Here is a 21,073-nt window from a genome sequence, read left to right as displayed (position 1 = left end):
TTATCTTTGTAAAAGATGATAGGCAGACTATCGCAGTTGTTAATACATTACTTCTGTAGCCATATTACCTGGGTTTGAATTCTATTTTTCACCACTTATTAAATGAATCACTTGGGTGAATGACTTAATTTCTCCAATTTTCTGTTTTCTATTGTATAAGAAAAGAAGGTGGGGAAAATAGGGATTTATTTTCCTTTCAGGATAAAATGGGTTAGTACACGCAAAGCACTTCGATAGAGCCTGGCACGTAATCAACAGAGTGAGTGTTAACTAGCATTGCTGTCTTGTTGTTGTTGCTATTATTATTATCATTATTATTGACTTAATTATGCTAACCACCTCTTCAAGAACCTACATGAGCTTCTAATTATGCACATCATTTCAAATCCATACTTCTCTGCTTCTCTGATGGTTTTCAAAGTCTATCATAATCACTTTTGTTGTACTTTTTTATGGCTTAATTTTACAGTAGTTTCTATAAACAACTCCACTTTCACTAAGGCAGTACTTCATAATTTTAACAATCAAAAATGATTTACTTCTGTACTTTTCCATATTATTCTCACTATCTAAAACAGTATACCTGTCCTTTTTCATTAGACTGACCTCAAACATAATTTCTCTGAAAAACTCTCATAATACTTTATCACATGTTACTTGTTTCCTTATAACATTATTTTTTGCACTTGGAATCAAAACCAAATATTTCAGTTGAGAGTTTTGCAAGTATAATAATTTCCTTAATTGTCTTATGAGTTATTCTTTCCTTCGCAAGATTATTGCAAACTTCGTGAGGAAATGTATCATGTTTTATATCCTTTTGCATAACCAACAAAACATAGATCACTGCTATAATATGTTTGATAAACATTTATTTTAATCAATGCAAGAAAAAATGATTCACGTACTGTTAAATATTAGTGGCGGGCATAACGAGGATATTAAAATGACATCTAAATTAAGAAAAACAAAAGTTTTTCAGCTTCTCTTATCTTTTTTCCTGCCAGTTTTATTGAGATAGCATTTACTTGTAATATGTAAATTTAAGGTGTACAACAGGATCATTTGATACACATATACATTGTGGAATGATTACCATACTATATATACCAGTATTTACAAGTGTTATATTCCGTTAATGAATTGACTCCTTTATCAATATGTAATGACCAGCTTTCTCTCTTGTTACCATTTTTGACTTAAAGTCTATTTTCCCTAATATATGTATAACTACCCCTGATCTCTTTTGATTTCTGTTAGCTTGGAGCATTTATTTTTCCCAGCTATTCACTTTGAGACTATGTGTGTCTTTAAAGCTGAAGTGAGTCTCTAGTAGGCAGCATATAGGTATCAATTATTGCAACTGTAGTTATTTTTTACACTTTTATCCTCTCACCTCTATACTAGAGTTAAGTGATTAACACACCATCATATTATAGTATGAGATTACTCTGAATTTGACTACATACTTAACTTTACTAGTATGTTTTATACTTTCATATGTTTTAAGTAGACTCCTTTCATTTCAGCTTAAAGAATACCTTTGAGTATTTCTTATAATGATACACTCTCGTGGTGATGTACTCTCTCAGCTCATAATCCTTGTGGACTTGTGCTTGTGTCTGTACATTTAAGGAAGTAGGTGCCTCTTCCAATCCTTCGCAATCGCCTTGGTCATGCCGAGCCCATGACCAGTCAGCCCATCCAGAGATTCTGGGAAGGCCTGTGCTGGTATCTGCAGGCAGGCGTCCTGCTGGAAACTTTAGGTAGGCAGGTCTGGTGTCCAGTTGGAAGGTGGCAGGACTGTTGCTTGAGTACACAAGCCTCATGCATGTGTCTGCAGGGGTGAAGTATGCCTGGAAATTGAGTCTGAAGTGACTGACCTGGAACCTGGGTCTGTGTGTGGTCAAAAGAGGCCAATCTAGCACCAGGAACCACTGGGTTAGAACCAGCATCTGGGTCCACAGGGCCTGGTTTGGTACTAGGGTGGTCTGGGAATCTGGTTTGGTAGTAAAGTGGTCTGGGAACCTGTTTGCACAGTAGCCAGAATGAAGGCCAGGGCCATTGTGGCTGGCTTGGTGCTAGGGACAGTCTAGAGCTTAGAATCTCTGGAATAAACCTGTAACCTGGAGTCTTGGGTGCCCCACCTGAAGGTTTGCTCTGCTGAGACTGATCTGGTGCTGGGACAAGCAGAGAGCCTGAATCTGTGGGAACTAGTCTTCAGTGTAGATTTGCAAAGCGTGGTCTGACCCTGGGTGGACTGGGGGACATGGGGACATGGGAGCTGACCTGGTGCTGGGTGGATCAAAAGCCGGGGTTCGTGGCAGTTGGCTCAGCTGGACCAGCCAGGAGCCTGGGTTCATGGGAGACTGCCTGCCTCCAGAGTTTTAGGGGCCTGGTTGGGAACTTCAGCCCACCAGGCCAAGGGAGCCGGGCAATCCTTAGATATTCTGGAAGCCTGGATGTGGAGCGTTTGTGAGCCACTAGGACCCTGGTGCTGCCTGAGGCTGTGGAATTGGCTGGGACTACTGAAGTCTAGTTTTTTTTTTCTTTTTCTGAAGTTGGTACAGAGCTGTTATAAATTAGCAAGGTGATTGAGATACCTAGGTGGATTTTGCATTTAATAAAATGGAAGAAATGAGTTATTCCTCTACCATCAAAGATTATCTATATAAGTAAACTTGGCATCAGTACAGAGAAACACTACCACTTGCCTACCTGAGTATTAATATCTAAGTTACTTATGAAAGTCATTTCTTCTTACTGTATTTAATATGATGTGTTTCTAAATACATCATTTCAATTGCCACATATGCCTCAATTGTTTTTATGATACTAGTTCTTGGTAAAAAATGAACATTAAAATAATAAACATATTCTTGAAATAAGTCATTCATTATTAAACATGGACAAAAATGAAAACAGAATATGATGTTTCATGAAAGGCCCATTGTCTTGGTTGATAGTGTACGATCCTTTTTGTCCCCATCACATCTCATTTTATTTTTCATTTACGTTTTCATTTGATCATGAAATATTGCATGCTCATTTTAAAGAGTTCAAAGTATATGTATGTTTGTACATTAAAAAAAAAAATGTCAACCTCTCCTTTATCCTGCCTATAAGCCTTACTCCCCAGAAATAGCTTTGTTCACTCTATGTTACGGATTCTTCCACACTGTTTCTGTGCACGTAAAATTATAAATACCATTATTTACTGTTCAGAGGATGTTAGCTATTTAAGATTTTCATATTTATCTCTCCCTAATGCACTGACTCTTAATAATGAGTAAAGAGGGGGAAAAAAAACTTTCACAAGCTTAATCATATTTCATTATATACTTGTACATTATAACAGAGTAGACCATAAAAACCACTTAATTATTTTACTATTGAAAATTCACCAGTCCAGTTATTAATATTGATCTTGTCAATGTAATTTTCAGTATCTGACACCCCTAATTACAGACACCATGCCTATCAAAAAATCTTCTATATTTTGTATTAAGGTATTTTACATTTTAATGTTTTGGTTCACTTGTTGCTAATCAATTATTTTGGGCCATTTATGAGACGTCTATATTTATTTTTAGAATTTCTCTAGGCCCTAAAGCACAGATAAATTCAGAATATTGACTATTATTCATTCCAAAAATGCTAATGTTAACATGTAATCTTAACTATTATTTGCCTTCCAGAGCTAAGTTACTGAAAAGTATGCCTTGCGATAACCTAATATATTCATATAGACAGAGTATTTCATAAACACATTGATAAGTATGACCTACATCAGGTTAAAATACATATACAATATAAACAGCATACAAACAAAGGCTTTTAATGAGAATCTTTGTATGGTCATAATCTGTTAAATAGAAATTTATTTGAAAGTTTTAAGTAATGAGATAATATGAAGTTAAATATATATGGTCTTTATAAATGAATATTTAGTGAATACTTATGACATTAGCTTGCAATGCTTTTCCTGAAAGACTGGTGGGTCTTAATGCAAATTACTTATTTTTTCATTATTTGAAATTATTTTAACAGTCCCACATTTTTCAGTGGTAAATATTGTAACATCATATATATTTTGCTCATAGATAGTACACAGTTGTGCTAATTAAACATAACAGAATAATTTAAAAACCCATTTGTTTGTTACTATTACTGAGATGATTATTTGGTAAAAGCAAAGGGCTCATGTTAAAGTAATTATAATCAGTTCATTTTACAAAAGCATAAATAAGGAAGTGCAATGTACCCTCAATTACTGAAAAAAGCGAATGTATTTTTAAGGTGCCCCATAAATATTTTCCGTATATTGATTAATATATGTTTAATTTAGAATCATAGGTATGTAAATTATTGTAGGAGTAATATAGTTAGTAGTAGAATTTTAAACTATGATGTAAAGAAAATATAAATCCTTATTTGAATTAATTTAGCAGAAAGCCTTATTTTTTTTTCTTATCACATTTTAGGAAAACAGATGATTAACAATAACATATTTATTTTAATATCTGTTAAATATGTAAAATATTTACATGTTCAGAATAATATGTATATAAGTAATACATTACTCAGATGTTTAATAGGAATCTAAGCCAAGAAGAAACTTTATTTCTTAGTAACCTGGATTATCATAAAACTTATATAATTAAATAAATTATTTAGAAAGTAATATTAACAATCTAGATAAAAATAATAAAGAAAACAATGTAGAATATAATTAATATGGGGAAATTGCTCAATATATTAGTTAAAAGCCTTCAAATGACAAATATCAAACTGCTACCAATAAAAAGCTATAAGATTATATAAATTAAATAAAGCACTTGTTTTAAAAAAAATGAGGCTTTGATATATTAATATAATTTTGAGTTAACTGAGTCCCTCTTTTTAAACAAATAGTTATTTAAATAATTTGCAAGCTAAATGAAGTCAATTTAGTTACAATCTCAAGTTAAGAATATATTTTGCTATATAAATTTTATCTAGATGTTATTTAGATAATAGCTCAGGATAATTTGCCTATTTGCCATACATGTCACAACATTGAATGTCTCAATATAATGACTTTGTTAATTGCTCTCTTCCCAATGATAATGCGATATCATAGAAATATTTGAAAAATAAGAGCATAGTATATTATTAGAATTATTGCCATAGTTAGCTGACAGATTGAGCCCTACATGACCTAAATTAGTTATTCAATGTCAAATGTTCCTTCCTATGAATTTTTAGTGTATTGATTCAATTCAATGTCCACATTTTAATATTGTTATGATGGTAGAGATATAGCCTTATTTTTCTGGAATATTTTAATATTCTATGTTTAAGTACATATATATATATATATATATATATATATATACATATAAAACGTAGATAACATAATTTAAGTTAATCAATATAGGGAAGAAGAATACATCGAGAGCAATTTTCATATGTGGATAATTTATTCTTTCTATCAATTCATTGGTATTAATAGCATTAAATGACATCCATCAAGGTAGTCTAAGACCAGTTATCGATATATTCAACTATTTAAAATAATTGGTATCAAAATTAAATTTTTTCTCACTTAAAAGTCCTAAAAAAACTCTAAGTAACAAAAGAAAAAAAAACATTAAATTTTATAAATAAACTGATAGCAAATCAATATGGCACAAAATAATCAGACCTCTAGTTCATGTAATTTGGAATTATAAATTATAAATGTATAAGGAATATTTAAAAGTATATTAATTTTTAAATATACTAGGCCTTAAGAAGAATATGAATGCCATAAACTAAAGACTTTTTAATAAATGCTAAGTAAAGTTGTCAATATGAAGTACTTTGCATTTTCTACTTGAAATTAATAATATATATCCAAGATAAGTAACTTCCTTCCATTTTTTGCAGGAAAGCATATCTCATTTAAAAGCTTAGGTACATCCTCCTAAATTAAAATTGATTTTCACTTACTACGATTGTGAATCACATATAACAAAATATTTATCAATCTTCATCAGAGGAAGTTTTCTTTTTGAACTATTTATATTTGCCTTATCACTTAAAATGGCATTATAACTCTTGCCCAAAAAGAAATAAACAAGAGTAAAATAAAAATATCCAAACTTTCTTATAAATGTTAACTCTGAATTCTCTAATTCTAGGATATTTTGCAATCTACATACCAGACTATCTAAACATATGAATTCATGTTTCTAATAAAGACAGACTACTATACCTATGTGCAGGTATCTTTCGATTTCCAACAATCAGGATAACATCACAGAGTTGTTGTTGTTTCAAGTAACTTTCCATTTTTCTGAAGGTTTGCTCAGCATGGTGAACGGCCTGATAGAATTCTTCGGAGCTACTGGAGTCCAAATCACTTTGAGGTGTCAGTGAATGGCTAGTTGCTGACAGCCTGAAAAACACATACAAAAAAAGACGGTTTTTATAAAGAGCCACAAATTGCCCAGAACTATATGTACAGAGCTTTAGAATTTTATGGGGAAGTCAATAAATCTCTCCTTGTGTTCATCATTATGAATATAGGAAAAAACATCTACCTTGGGTTAAATTATTTCTTCTAGGAAGCAATAAATTAATTATAAATTATCCTTTTTCTTGTCTTAAAACATTTAAAAGATAGATCATTTGTATTTATTAGGACATTAAGTTAGAAAACTGGAAATAGTCACAGAAATGGTAAAATACAAACATGCTTATTATTTAAAAAAATTACTTTGAAATGTTAATTTAACCCATTTGATATTTAATCCATTTGACCACCTAATTATACTATTCTAATTTATGATTCTTATGAGTTGTCGTAACTGTTGCTTTACAGATGTTGATGATTTTTAGTATAAAACATTATGAAACATGGTTTGTAAAAAAGAGTGACAAATTTATAAGTAAGTTGTTGAGTTTCATATTCTGTATCCAACTGACCCAACAAAACACATGCAAACAGAACGTATTAGCTCAGTACTTGTAAATATTTTAATAATCAATATCAATATATACCGGGGGGGTGCCAAAAAATGTATGCAAGTAGACACTTTGGTCAATATTGCTCAAATAATAGTTCGCCGTAATCAGAAGTGTGTGGACACTGATGGTAACCACTTTGAGCACCTCTTGTAATTGCAGAAGTCAAATGTGACTTGTATTAACCTTTTGTTATCGGTATATATTGAGTATTACAATTTTAATAGTTTTCCTTTCTTAAAATATGTATACATTTTTTGGCACCCTCTGTATATGTAATAAACTTTAGGTTTTTAGAAAAGTCCATGATACTTAGGTTTGGCTACTACATCTATTAATATCATAGACTGTTTCACAGTGAAGACTTTAAAATATCATATTTCATATCAAGAAGAAGACTCTCCAAATACTTAGATGTATGATAGACCCAGCAGTCCCAATCAAGTGTTCTAATGATAAATCCTTAGAACAATTTAAAAATGAAAATGAATTAAATACACAACAATAATAATGAAATAGCCCATTTCAAGACACAAAGTAATATGGAGAATTCTGCTTCCAATTACAATGCAATAACTTGTAACTGACTAAAGTACAGCAGAAAAAAAATGTTACATATAACATCAAAATCACTCTTTGACTTAATAATAGTACTAAGGCAGCCAGGACTTGAAGGACCAAGATCCTATAATAAAATTAAATTCACGGAAGTCATCTCAAATTTCTATGCTGCTTTTTCTTTCCATTTCTAGGTGTTTACTAATTACAAGCAGCATAAGATAAGAGACTGGGAAGCTTACCCTAATGTGCCAGCTAAGCAGGACTTCTGGTAGTATTATGGCATTTGGGGGAAAGAATGGATATTGGAATTATGGGTTGCAAAGGTAGCCAAAACTTGAGAGGTAAGTGATGGTCCAAAAGGGAGAAACATTCAAGTAAGGTTGTCATTATGTACCACTTTTACCCTAGAGGTATTGGACGATTTCTAAGCACTGATAGACAATGGCTTATAGAAGGTTGGGAAGTTAAACAGAGCTTGAAGTTTAAAAATTTGAATTTAAGGACTGGCAAGGATAAGGGACTCTGATAAATACACAGGCTTTCAACTGGACTTCTTAAGGATTATACCTAAGAGTCAAGGGAACTAGAAATAGACAAGATAATACAGAGACTGAAATAATATAGATTTGAAACAATATAATTACTATTTGCCTTAAGGCAATCCTCTAATCAAAAAGTCAGCAAACAGTCAAAATAAACCATCTTTAGAAAAAGATAACATTATCCAGACTTTAATGATTTCTTATATATACTATTTGACATTAAAGAAAAAGAAAAAGAAAAAAAAAAAAAACAAGCCTATAAACAAATAAGACCCAAGATAAAAACAGATAATAGAAACAGGCTCCCAGGTGTTACAGATATCCCTGAATAGATGGATTCCAATTAATATTTAATAGATATGAAAATAACTATCATTAATATATTTTAATATTGACAACCAGCTGGACAATTTCACAGGACATTAGGTTATATTAAAAAGTCAAACAGAAATAAATAAGGAAATATAATAATTTAACTTAAGATGTTGGTAGAAAAACTGAACTTGCTGGTGAGATTCAGGTGAAAAAGATATAGTAATCTGAAAAATAAGTAAAAATACTCAAACTAAAATATAAAAACATAAAATATAAAAAATAGCTTCATAAACAAATGAAACATGGTAAGAAATTATATTTACATAATTATAATCTTCAAGCAGGGGAGAGACATGATAAGGAAAAGCCATCTTAAGAAATAATGGCCAAGAGTTTTATTAAAATGTATTAAAGACATCAAGACACAGATTCATGCTTCACTATATATCCCACAATAAAACAAGGAACACTACAGATCATAGTAAAACAAATGCAAAACTAAAAAAAAAAAAAAAAGTTGCCAGAAAACACGTCTTCCAAATCATTTAATGAGGCAAATATAACATTGACAAAAACCCTAAAAAAGTATTACAAAAAAGGAAAATGAATGGTCATTTGCTGTCCTAAATATGTTTTTAAAATCTTAAGGAAAATATTAGCAACCAAATACAAAAATATGTTAAAAAAAGAAATGCATATAAAATATAAATGCATCAAATATATGGTTGATAATGTATCATAATTAAGTTAGACTTCATTGAAAAACACATTTTAATTATGTAAATAAACCTAATTCAATCATAGATGATCATCATCATATTTAATTAAACCTCTTTGAGATTGAAAATTACATTCGTTAGTACTACTTCTATTCAACATTTTTCTGGAGGGCCTTGGCATTGTCATTTAAGCACGGGGAAAAAAAAGCCAATTACAGTTAGAAAAGAAAAATATAATACTGATATTATTTCCAGAAGATGTGTTTGTATACATAGAAAATCTGGAAAAAAAAATCAAAAGACAAGTTCACAAATCTAAATCCTTTAAAGTTACGTGTGTTTTCTGTTATCTACAAATATGTGTCTACACAATATGGTTATTTTCATCATACTTTACAAGTTTTCCCTCAAGTATTTAAAACTAATAGAAATTTTGCTGTGCCATATGTTTTCCTTTCACAAGTTTGCAAATTACAACCTCAGAATATGGTCATTTCCTAGCATATATTTTAGGAATTCAGTCTCAGGCATATGTAGCAAGAACAGCAGAATTCTTCTATACATTAACACATTGAACACAAAAGTCATAAAATACCCTACAGGATGCATTTTTAAGTCTAGAATAAATTATTATTGGCTCTAAGGTAACTGAAGAGTATCAAGTCCGGACTGTTGGTTGTCAAATACATCAAAACTTTCCCATTGAGTTCCTGATGGTCTCGTCTGGTACCAGACTACAATGAATAGGGTCCAAAGGTCAAGATAATAGACTGCCAAGCACAATGGTTCCAGATTGGATTAAAGAAGGTGAGGGATAAAGGCTCCATTCAGATCCTTACGTTAATTTCCTACAAGTTAAACAACATACTCAGAAAGTTTTACTCCCCAAGAAGAATTTCATAACCTGGGAAAGAGTCTCAAGAAAATAATTTAATATACTTTATTTTCAAATCACCAAAGTTATGATGTATGCCTATCAGAGCAAATAGTAAAATAAATAGAATAATACAGTTTTAGAGCTCAGTGAGACCATAGACATAAAATGGACAGGGCATAGAAGTTGACAGGGCTAACAAAGTCAAAGATCTAATTACTGTCAAGATAGTGCTTTATTTTATGTAAACTAGGTATATTAACAAATATAGACTTGGGGCTTTTCTGAAAATCTAAAAGTTATTTGAAAAAAATAAGGCTTAAGAGAGAGCTAGAAACTTGTCTCCAAACTATTTTTTCAGAGTTTATGTTTACTCCTAGATTGTCTTCTTAAAAGAGTTCATGATTTGAGTTATATTATATCTGAGAATAAGTCACTTTTTGTATTTTAAATGTTGGTTGATTTTTCACAGAAACGGTTTGTTGATTTGACTTGATTTTCTCTCTATAGAATAGTCCCTGTCACAGCACTGGCCACATTTCCTCATACATCATCTTCTGATCTCATACTTGAGTAGACTCTTTGTCTTTTACCTTAGACTCCAGATTTAAAAAGAAGTTTCCACATCAGAACACTTATGATTTTTAAGCTAACATTCATTATTTAATCTTCTTCCCATCACATATCAAGCCTTATTATTTTAACAATTGAGACTTTAAAATTTTAAGAAATAGATTATATCTTTACAATGCATCCTATAAATACTAAGTAAAAATCTGACATCTGATTATTTCTATTTTTGTCTAATTTTTATATTTTCAGCCTAAACAAACTATACAGTCTCTTTCCAACCTGAGAATCTCCCAGATTTTATGATCTGACACTATACTCCTTATCTTTATTTGGGCTCAACAACATAAAGCTTAAAGTTACAAGAAACGCAATTTAAAAAGTCCAGTGTGCTTTCTTCCCATCAGAATTTAAAGACGCTTAAGATTCCCCTAAACTAAGATATATAAAACAATAAAATGAATAAAAAATTTTCTGGACCTTATGAACTACTCAAGCCATAGCTATTCCTATTTCCTTTCACAAGCATGTGCCTTGAAAGCATTGCGTGCACTCGTTATCTTTACTCCTCTGAACTCTCCTCAATCCATTTCAATTTTATTTTCCCAAACCACCCATCTACTAAAACTGCGTTTGCCAAGGGCACTAATTGTCTTCTTCGTGTGACTTTATTTAGCTTTCATATTCATTTCTTAATTGCTATAAACTGACCAACATACATTCCTATCCCTGTGCTAAACAATTCAGGGCTAAACATCATTTATTTTCCTTGCACCACACAATTCTGAGATGAAGCACTGTTTTCCTATTTTTGTGCTCAACAATATTGAGATCCGGCAGAAATGGTGTAGCTCTTGCATCAGGAAGCAGTTATTTCTAGAAGATTAGAGTGTGAATTAATTTTTATAAAGCCATAAAACCCAACAAATACTCATCTGTTTTCACCTTAAAACACCTACCTACGTTCCAATCTAAAGCTATAACATCATAAATTCTGCCTCTTGCCAACCAGGCCCCAGTCTTCAATCCCTCCGTGGTTCAAATTACATATCACGTGTTATAAGTTTTTATATGATCTGATACTTTTTCAGTGTTTAATACCCTTCAGCACAAGCTCTAATACTAGTCATACTAAGTAATTCCAGTTTCTGAAATATGTCACATATTTCTTATATAGCATTCACACACATATTTTTCTTTACATGTAACCTTTACAACACATCATTGTGATGGATAAATTTAGTCTTTCAGAGATCAGTTGCAATAGCACTTCTCTCAGAAAGACTTTGTTTAATTCTCATAGCTTGAGAGACTAAAGGCTTCTTGATGTTAATTTCCTGACATGTTAATTACCTAGTATGGTTCAAGTACATATCGGGCATGTAGAATATTTTAGGAGTACAACGACTATTTGTTGAAAAACTGAGTAAAGCATATTCTGTAAGATGGCATTGGCCACGTACCAATTTTAAAGGATTATGATTTTTTTGTTTGCTTGTTTCATAGAATACAACAAATATGTTTTGTGTAAAGGAATTTATATCTCGAAACCTGACAGAGTGCCTGACACACAGAGTGTAGTTACTAGGTTGGTGCAAAAGTAACTGCAGTTTAAAAGGTTAAAAATAATTGCAAAAAACTCAATTACTTTTGCACCAACCTAATAGTAAATGTTTGCATGGATTGTTATTGGTGAATTTCAAAAAAATTCCAGAACTCAGGACAAAAAAAAAGCATACATGACTACTATAATCAGAATACATACACTTGTGTATTCTCTGGTAGTGTATTTATGTACATTGTGAAAATACTAAAGAATATACTAAATATACTATGTAAAATACTTTATTTTTTTAAACAGATATGATACATTTATTTCAAACAAAGATCCCTGGCTAAGACTAGGTCTCAGTTTCATTATTACTTCTTTAATGTCAGTGACTAAGAGTAGAATTAAAATGGCAAAATAAATTTGCAAAGTTTTCTGTTTCTCTTGAGTGATGTTAGCTTTTGTTTTGAAAGAATAATGTAAGAATATCTCTGTAATATCAAATATAGCAATTGCCTACACATAGTTCTTGAGCAAGACCTGAATGCAGTAGATATGTCTTTAAGTGAAAAAAAAACACAACAAACTGTTTTAGCCTTGCAAATTTAGTGTACAATTTAGCAGGCAATTCGTGTATCTCTTTATATTATGTTTCCATTAGAAAAATATTTTAACTTTTTAAAATATTCCTTAGTGAGAAATAAAAAGTTTGCTTAAATATTTTATATAAAGCACATATAATTTCAGTTTTAAAAACAGTAATTATTACAAATCATTATTACAACAATATCAAAGATCAAAAAGTGACCACAAATTCTAAGACAATAAAATACAATATTACTAATCTATTTAACCTTAAAAGACTTCTACCTAGAGTAAATGCTTTTTGTTTATTTTTTTAAGAGAGAGAGAGAGAAAAGAAAGGGAGAATAATCAAATACTTTTATAAAATCTAACTTTGTATTATTATAATGTTAGAGAATGAAATATATCATCATATATGTGTATGAAAGAGTAAACCAGTATTCAAAATAAATGTCTGGTTATGTTAAACACACTAATTTTCAAATATTTTAATAACCCCCAAGAGAGAGGTTTAGATCTAAGAAATATTATAATGGATAAAGTTCAAGCACCAGGTGCTACTACTTAGAAACAAGAAAAATGAATACAGTCATTAATGTTGCTTCTGGGTACAATTTCTTTTATAAGATAATTGGAATTTTAAGTAAGGCATTTTATCAGAAGTATTGAAGCACACACACACACAAACACACACACACACACACATACACAGAAACACACACTTTGGTAAGACAGACCCGTTTAAAAAAAAAAAAAAAAAAAAAAAAAAAAAGACTTATGAGCCAGAGACAAGTGTTTATATTCTAGGCTCCATTAGTTCCTGCATTCCATAATTAATTTATCTGTAAAATAATTTACCATTAATAAACCTCCTCATATGATACTTGTGGAAATAAATAAAATGCATTGGAAGCTGCTTTGTAAATTAAGATGTTAAGTATATTTCTAAAGAAATGTCAGAAGTGAAAATGTGACAAATAGTATTTGTGAAATAAAAAGAGTACTTTTATGAATTAAGTGCATCAGTATATGTTTAACATGTTGCTTGAAAAATTATATTACCTTTAACAATAAATATCATGTAAAACATAAATAATGCATTTGTTATTTTCCTCTTTTAAGTTTTAAAATGCATAACCCATAGATATCCCTATTTTAAATTAAAAATATTTTAAATGCTTTGGAATTACAAAATTGAAATGATTAAAATATTTTCAAGAACTTTAACCTCAAAAAAAAGAAAACTTGATATCCCATAAAATCTCCATGTGTTTGAGGGCATGATGAGAATGGCTGACAAATAAACTACATTTAGATGTTGGAAATTCCCAACAAAAAAGGCAAAATCTGGGAAGAAAGGCAATCAGAGGGAGATTCTGGCAATGTAAATGTTATAAAATTCTGAAAATATTTCTAATACAAAATGCAGTTGGAAATTGACATATAAGTGATTAATTCATGCAAGTTCTTCGGTAAAAGATACACCATCCACCAAAGTAATGACAATAATGTGCTAACTTGAGTAGACAGGTAACTGGGAACTTCTGTAGGAAAAGTTTCAAAGGGTATTAGAATGAGGTTGACCTGGGTGAAACAAATTGATGTGGCTCCATTCACCCAGGATTAAGAAGAGTGGCTCTAACCTGTATTATGGGCTGATAGAAGTCGGAATTAATAGGGACCCTAGAATCCGTAATGCCATTTCCCAGTCATAGTGTAGAATAAGAAATAAATATGCTTATATATGTACATGAATGATACGGCTGACCTGTCATGGACAGCCTGTTTAACTATAATTACTGGATGGCCTACAGAACATTCTTTTTACAGTGTTATGAAATTAATTGAAATAAAGACAAATAGCATACTTTATAAACACTCTGGTAAGTAAACTATAGCTTCTAATGATAACTAAATTGAGCTCTTTGATATCAATGGCAATACTGTACTAGATGATGGTACTTAAGAATTAGAGAGAGGGTGGGTTCTATTGTCACTAGTGACCATCGCCAGTTGTCCAATCAAGTCTGCCACCTGTTTTGGAAAATAAAGTTTTATTGGAACACAGCCGCATCTATTTGATTATGTATTGTCTATGATTGCTTGCTTGCCACAACAGCAAAATTGAGTATTTGTGACAGAGACCCTATGTTCTCCCCACCCCCCCAAGCCAAATATATTTAATAGCTGCCCATTTATGCAAATAAACAAAGTTTTCTGGTCCCTATTCTGATCATAGGAATGGAATGGTGATCAGTAGAGTTTAGTAAGCTATGAACATCTCTCCAAGTAACAAGTTTATCATGAGGTACCTGCATGAAATAGTCCATGAAGTTAATACTTGGTCTGTTTAATCATAAAAAGTATAGCTCTTTTGTGAGATATCTGAGTTGAATCATGGTAGGATTTTATATTCTCTCCCTAAATTATTTAAAATAGCTCAGAGATTCATAGCTTCTTCAATGATTATAAGACTGGGTTATTTTAAGCAAGAACCCTGAAAAGTGTTATAAATCTATGATGGAAACATTTATCCAGATGTTAGGCGCTAGACAATTGAAAATGGAAAATACCAAAATATTCCAGGAGTTACAAAATATTTTCTCTGAACTAAAGCAAGTACCTCATAACTCTAAAATGCCAGCATGTCTACCTGGCAGAAAGGAAGCTTATGTATGACAGACAGATTATAAATTGTGTGTTTACAAGCCTGTATCCTGGTGTGTGTAGTGGGCCAATGGACTCAACCTGTAGTTATTCCCTTAGTCCCAGAATGCATAATTGGAAAAGATGAATTCAGAAACTGCCACAATTGCATATTGATTTCTTGACTCACAATGTCAGGTTTATTAAGAAACAATCACCACATACCTACTACTGTGATATGCTCAAAGCTATCCTGCATTCATAAAGAACTAGCAAATATTAGTGCCATGTTAAAAACTTAAAATATGAAAGAGTAGAGATTCTATTATATCCCAAATTAATTCATTCATTTGGGAGGTAGAACATCCAGATGGATCTTGAATAGTAAGTAGATTATCACAAATGTAATCAAGTAGTGATGATAATTGTAGCTGACATTCCAGATGTGGTATTTTTACAGAGCAAAGTCAACATAGTCCATGTAACTTGGTATACAGATATAGAGTTGACATGATACATTATTTTTCTCAATCAATATTATAGGGAAAACAGGAACATGAGTATCATTTCAATGTCTTATCCCAGGGAAATATAACTTTTCTTTCTCCCTATACTTTGCAAGAACTTTGATCACTTTGATATCCCATAAAACATCATCTATTTCCATGACGTCTGTGATATTGGGATCAGTGGATCTGGTGGGTAGGAAATAGCAAGTACACTAAATGTCTTACTTGCCAAAGGGTAGGAGAAAAATCCTGTAACACATAGGGGTGTATAACATTGGTGAAAATTGTAAGGGTACAGTAGTTTGAGCATGTTAAGAAATTATCATTAAAGTAAAAGATTTTAAGTGATACTGTTGGAGTCATAACTTACAAAGTTTAGGTGTCCTATACCCACAAATTTGCTAATACACTCACAAGTCTACTATATCTGAATGAGACTCCAATCAATAAAGGCCTCTGTTGCAGGTTCGAGCTGTTGAACAAGCTGTTCTGTACCTTGGGCCTTATATCCAGAAGATCAAATTATAGTAGAAATGCCGTAGCTGATACGGATGCTGTAGGGAGCCTATGGCAGGCAGCCCAATCAGAGAATTAGAGTCCAGAAAGACTTTGTGAGCAAAATCATATTTCTTCCAACAAACATTCACCATTTGAGAATCATCTCCTGGTTTACTATTGGGTCACAGAAGAGACTGAATGCTGACAAGGAGGCCTCTCTGAAATGACCAGCCCATCGCATTTACAAAATTATAAAGGAGGATGCACGGATCAGCATTCCACTACTATTTAGAAATGGTATGCATGAGAATGGGCCTCCACAGGTCCAGAAGTAAGTTGCATGAACACATAGCTCAGACTCCCTGGTACCTATACTATTTTATCACTTCTACTTCAACCAGTACATAAAACTGATAGTAAGGTAATCAAAATAGACCCAGACAGATTAGGAGATAGAAATAGATAGAATAGATAGATAGAATAGATAGAAAATTGTTGGATTATGTTTATAAGGGTGTTGGTTATTCAAATCAGTAATAGGCTCCAGCCATGAAAAGCATGAAACTGGAATAAATGCTTGAGGAATCTGTTATCAGGTGTTGGACAAAAGTGCAGGGCTTCAATCTTCTTCTGAAAGTAAACATGCAAGATAAGCTGCACTCCAGCTCTCTGCCTAGGGAACAGTTTCAATGGTGGGACAGAGAAGTGGCGCTTAAGCAGAGCATTTTGGTCCCATTAAGACAAGGGGATATAAACTGAAGTTTGGGCTGGTAGAGCATTAAAACGTATGGAACAGTGCACTGGAAAGGAAGGGCCTGTCCAGAAGGGTGGATGGGAAAGATGGTGTTTAGAAGTTGTGGGGTGATTCTCTGCAGATCTTTGGCCAAGAGTAGGGCTGTACATTCACAAGACCTAGCAGAAAGGGGCTGCTATGGGCTGAGATAAAAGCAGAGATAGATGGGATTACACAGTACTGGGAGCCTTGGCATTGGAGTTTTGGTTCAGCCAGAGTGTGAAACTGTATAATCTGGCATTCTACTGAAGTACCCAAAAGGTTGTATCTCAGGAGTAAGAATCCCATGATAAAGTAAAAGCTATACTATGCCCACCCTATAAAGCCTACCGTCAATCCTAATGCTATCACAATAGGCTACCAGTAAAATAACTACTAAACAGAACAAAATTCAATATTCTTTAAAAGAAGACAGCATAATGCATACTCCTTATTACACAAACACAGTATCTATTATACTACTTAAAATTACTAAACATGTAAATAGTAAAAATATGTGAAATATTCATAAAAAGCAAACAAACAAACAAAACAAGTCACTAGGCTCTACAATGACCCAGATGTTTGGATAGTAGAGGTCTTTAAAGAAGCTATTATAAATATGTTGAGGGAAGTAAAGGAAATGATAGTCTTCATGCATGAAGAGATTAGGGAAATGGAATCTAACAGAAAATAAAAAGCAAATTCAAGAAATGAAATGAACAACTAAAATAACAAACTAACTGATGAGGGTAATAGCTGATTGGAGTTGGCAGAAGAAAGGGTCAGTTTGAAAAACAGAAATTAAAACATTGTGATAAAGCAAATGGATGCTCAGTGACGTGTGGGAAAATATTAAGTGATCTAATGTAACTGTAATTGTATATGTAATTGAAAACTCAGAAGGCAAATGAGAGAGAATGGGACAGATAAAATATTTAAAGAAACAGTGGTTTAAAATGTTCCCAAATTTGGTGAATAGTGCTTTAGTCTTCAGATCCAAAAAAAGCCAGTGAATGTGAAGCAAGATAAATAAACCCAAACGAGGCACATCAAGTCTGTGACAAAAGGACAGATTATTCAACAAACAATCTTGGGACAACTTGCTTTACCTTAAAAATAACTTAGGTCACTACTTGTTATAAAATTCAGATATGTGAAAATGCTACGCATAAAAGGCAAAACTGTTAACAGAAAATTGGGGGGGGGGATACTTTTATATGATTTGAATAGGATGTATTCTTAAGCAAACCATAAATTCCAGATGTCAGAAAAAAAAGGACAATTATCTTTACGAGGGGAAATATCATAAATACATTTAAGTACTAGCCACACTCCTGGAAAAACTACTTAACTTGTAAAACACACAAAGGAATAATATCTAGATCTTCAAAATACTTTAAAAAAACAATAAAAAGGGCAAATAGAAAAACAGGAAAGTATATTTGCAATTCATAAGAGAAGCAAACTGCAAATGGAAAATAAATATATGCAAATAAGCTCAAAGTGATATAGGAATCATAAACATACAAATTATAAATAAATATATTTCATCCACAATACTGGAAACATTTTAAAGTATTGACAATCAAGTAATATGCAATCTTTGCCTTGAAGCATGATAACATTTCCTGATGAATAAGGGAATTAATAAAATTTCAAGGGAAAATATAAGAGTTAGAGAAAAGTGGATTCTATGTTCAGATAGGAGGAAGAGATCAAATGTACTAAGATCCTATAGAGGTATGTTGAGAGTAGAGGCTGAAAATATTTTGAATGACATATTATAGAGATTAGAATTTATCTTTTAAGCTGCATCTAATGAAGTGTGTTTCAAGGAATACTTTTATCATGAGAACAAAATAAAAAGAGGGGATCAGTTTTAAAAATGCCATATTCACTTCCTCCCTTTAGAGATTGCTGTTTCACTTGAATATAAGGTTATGAAGAGAAATAAAAACAAGCCTAATTTCATTTAGCTCTGTCTCCCAAATACATTTATCTTTCAGACAATATTTAACTTTTGTTATATTTATTTTTTCAAGAACAGTAGCACAGAGGATAACACCTATTAATACTTCATGAAACTTGTGCATCACAGAACACTTAGGGACAATCGCTTTTAAGCATTTAACTGTTTAAAAGCAGGACAGTGAGATAATTAGATATATGGATTAGAAGGAAGAGAGATTGCAGACAGGGAGGTATATTAAGGGACTACTGCAATAATCAAGGGAAGAGATGATACAGACATGTGTTAGATCACATTTAATATAGATCAGATTTAATATAGGCAGTGTTAAGGGAATGGGCATGGATTCACGATGTACAATAGAAGTAAAATCTATAAAACTTGAAGATGACTGCATTTATTTGGAAAAACTCATCTTTAGGTATTAAATTGTATACAATAGCTCTTATATATGGTTACTAGTTTATTTATTCTGGTTATAACTTTTACCTGGGACCTACATTTAAGGTCAACTAATGGCCAATAATACACGGTGTGTGTGAGAAGTTTTAATAGAAATTTATTATTCAATAATTGTTTAATGGAAAAGGTTTGAAAGTAGTAAAAGGTTTGAAATAGAGCCAAAGTTCAGGAATCAGGGAACTATCAACTATTTACAGAGCTTAGAGATAGGAAAACGTAAGACTAGCAAAGACTCACATGACAGATGACAGTTATTTGGTCATCCTCCTTGACTAATTCATGTTTGTTTTCTTCTTTGTATTATTCTCTTTGCTTATATCTAAATGCAATTAACAACTTGAATATTGTCTATTTATTTCTACGTCACATTTCTATTACCAAGACCTAACATGACATAGTCAAAAGCTATCCAATGGTTCTTAAAGACAAAATATCCTAGGATTAAATATGCTTTAGTTAAAATGTTATAACTGTTTTTCTATTATTTTATTATCCCAAAATATTTTTATTATATATGAAATAAAATGTTATGCTAGGATAAACAAAATCAGTTACCATACTAGCTAAAAGAAAAACAAAATAAAACAAAACAAAAAGTAAACTACTAACTAAAAAACACCAAATTTGAATAATTACATTTATAATTAAAATTGCTACAAATACATTTATTTTATATTTATACATATAATATTTAATATATTATACATCATATATCATATTACATTATATAAACTATATATCTATATCTATATCTACCTATATATCTTAATGGATATATAGGTATGTTAATGGAATGTCTTATGTAGAGAATAGTTTCCTGTTGTTCAGGTTTTAAAGTGATAATGTGATTTCAAAAGCCTTTGAAATGAAGAGGCATACTCATGCATTAATATACCTGCAATATATCTATTTTAAGGAGTTAAAACCCTAATTTTTAAATCAATATATCATGCTGTGTCCTATGAATACTTTGAATATTTTTTGAGAAAATAAATCCAGAGAAATTATTTTACACATAAATGTACTAGATAACTGAAGCTAAAAAATTCACTTGAGCTCATTGTTTTTCACACAGGCAAATAAAACAATGTTAACATCTACTTAATGAGAAAACTGTATTTACCTATATTCAAGCATAATGCAAAATACTAATACATGCAGACCAATAAAACTGTAAAAAATGGTTTTTAAAACAAGCATACAAACCTATACTCAATTTAGATAAGATGGTTGTTAAACAGACTTAGAACAAAATAAAACATCTTACCATTCATTTAATTAATTATTTTTTATTGAAATTATGTTAAAATATTGTGTGGTAACAGCAGAACATATATTCTTAGAGTTCACAGTGTAGTGAGAGCAAACAGACACTAAAAAAATGAAAATCATGGCATTGTAGGGAATATAAGCTGAGGAATAAAATAGAGGGAGAAGGGGAATACAAAATCTCTGGGAAAGGGATGTCACAAGTTTAGCATGAGATATTTTACTTACACTATTCATCAA

The 21,073-nt window shown here is 31.5% G+C and overlaps 1 protein-coding gene across 1 annotated transcript in view; it reads right to left on the bottom strand.

Annotated features, from left to right (window-relative positions):
* The window catches only part of KLHL1 (kelch like family member 1), a 301,195-nt gene that overhangs the window by 197,937 nt on the left and 82,185 nt on the right, over positions 1–21,073 (bottom strand). Inside the window, exon 2 of the mRNA XM_081045752.1 lies at positions 6,239–6,421. Coding sequence (XP_080901878.1) covers positions 6,239–6,421 — 183 coding nt within the window. The remainder of the gene's footprint in view (positions 1–6,238; positions 6,422–21,073) is intronic.

This window comes from Rhinolophus hipposideros (assembly GCF_964194185.1).
Source record: "Rhinolophus hipposideros genome assembly, chromosome: 4".
Lineage (NCBI taxonomy): Eukaryota > Metazoa > Chordata > Mammalia > Chiroptera > Rhinolophidae > Rhinolophus > Rhinolophus hipposideros.
The sequence above is the reverse complement of the archived record's forward strand: the minus strand, read 5'-3'. Positions and strand labels throughout refer to the sequence as shown.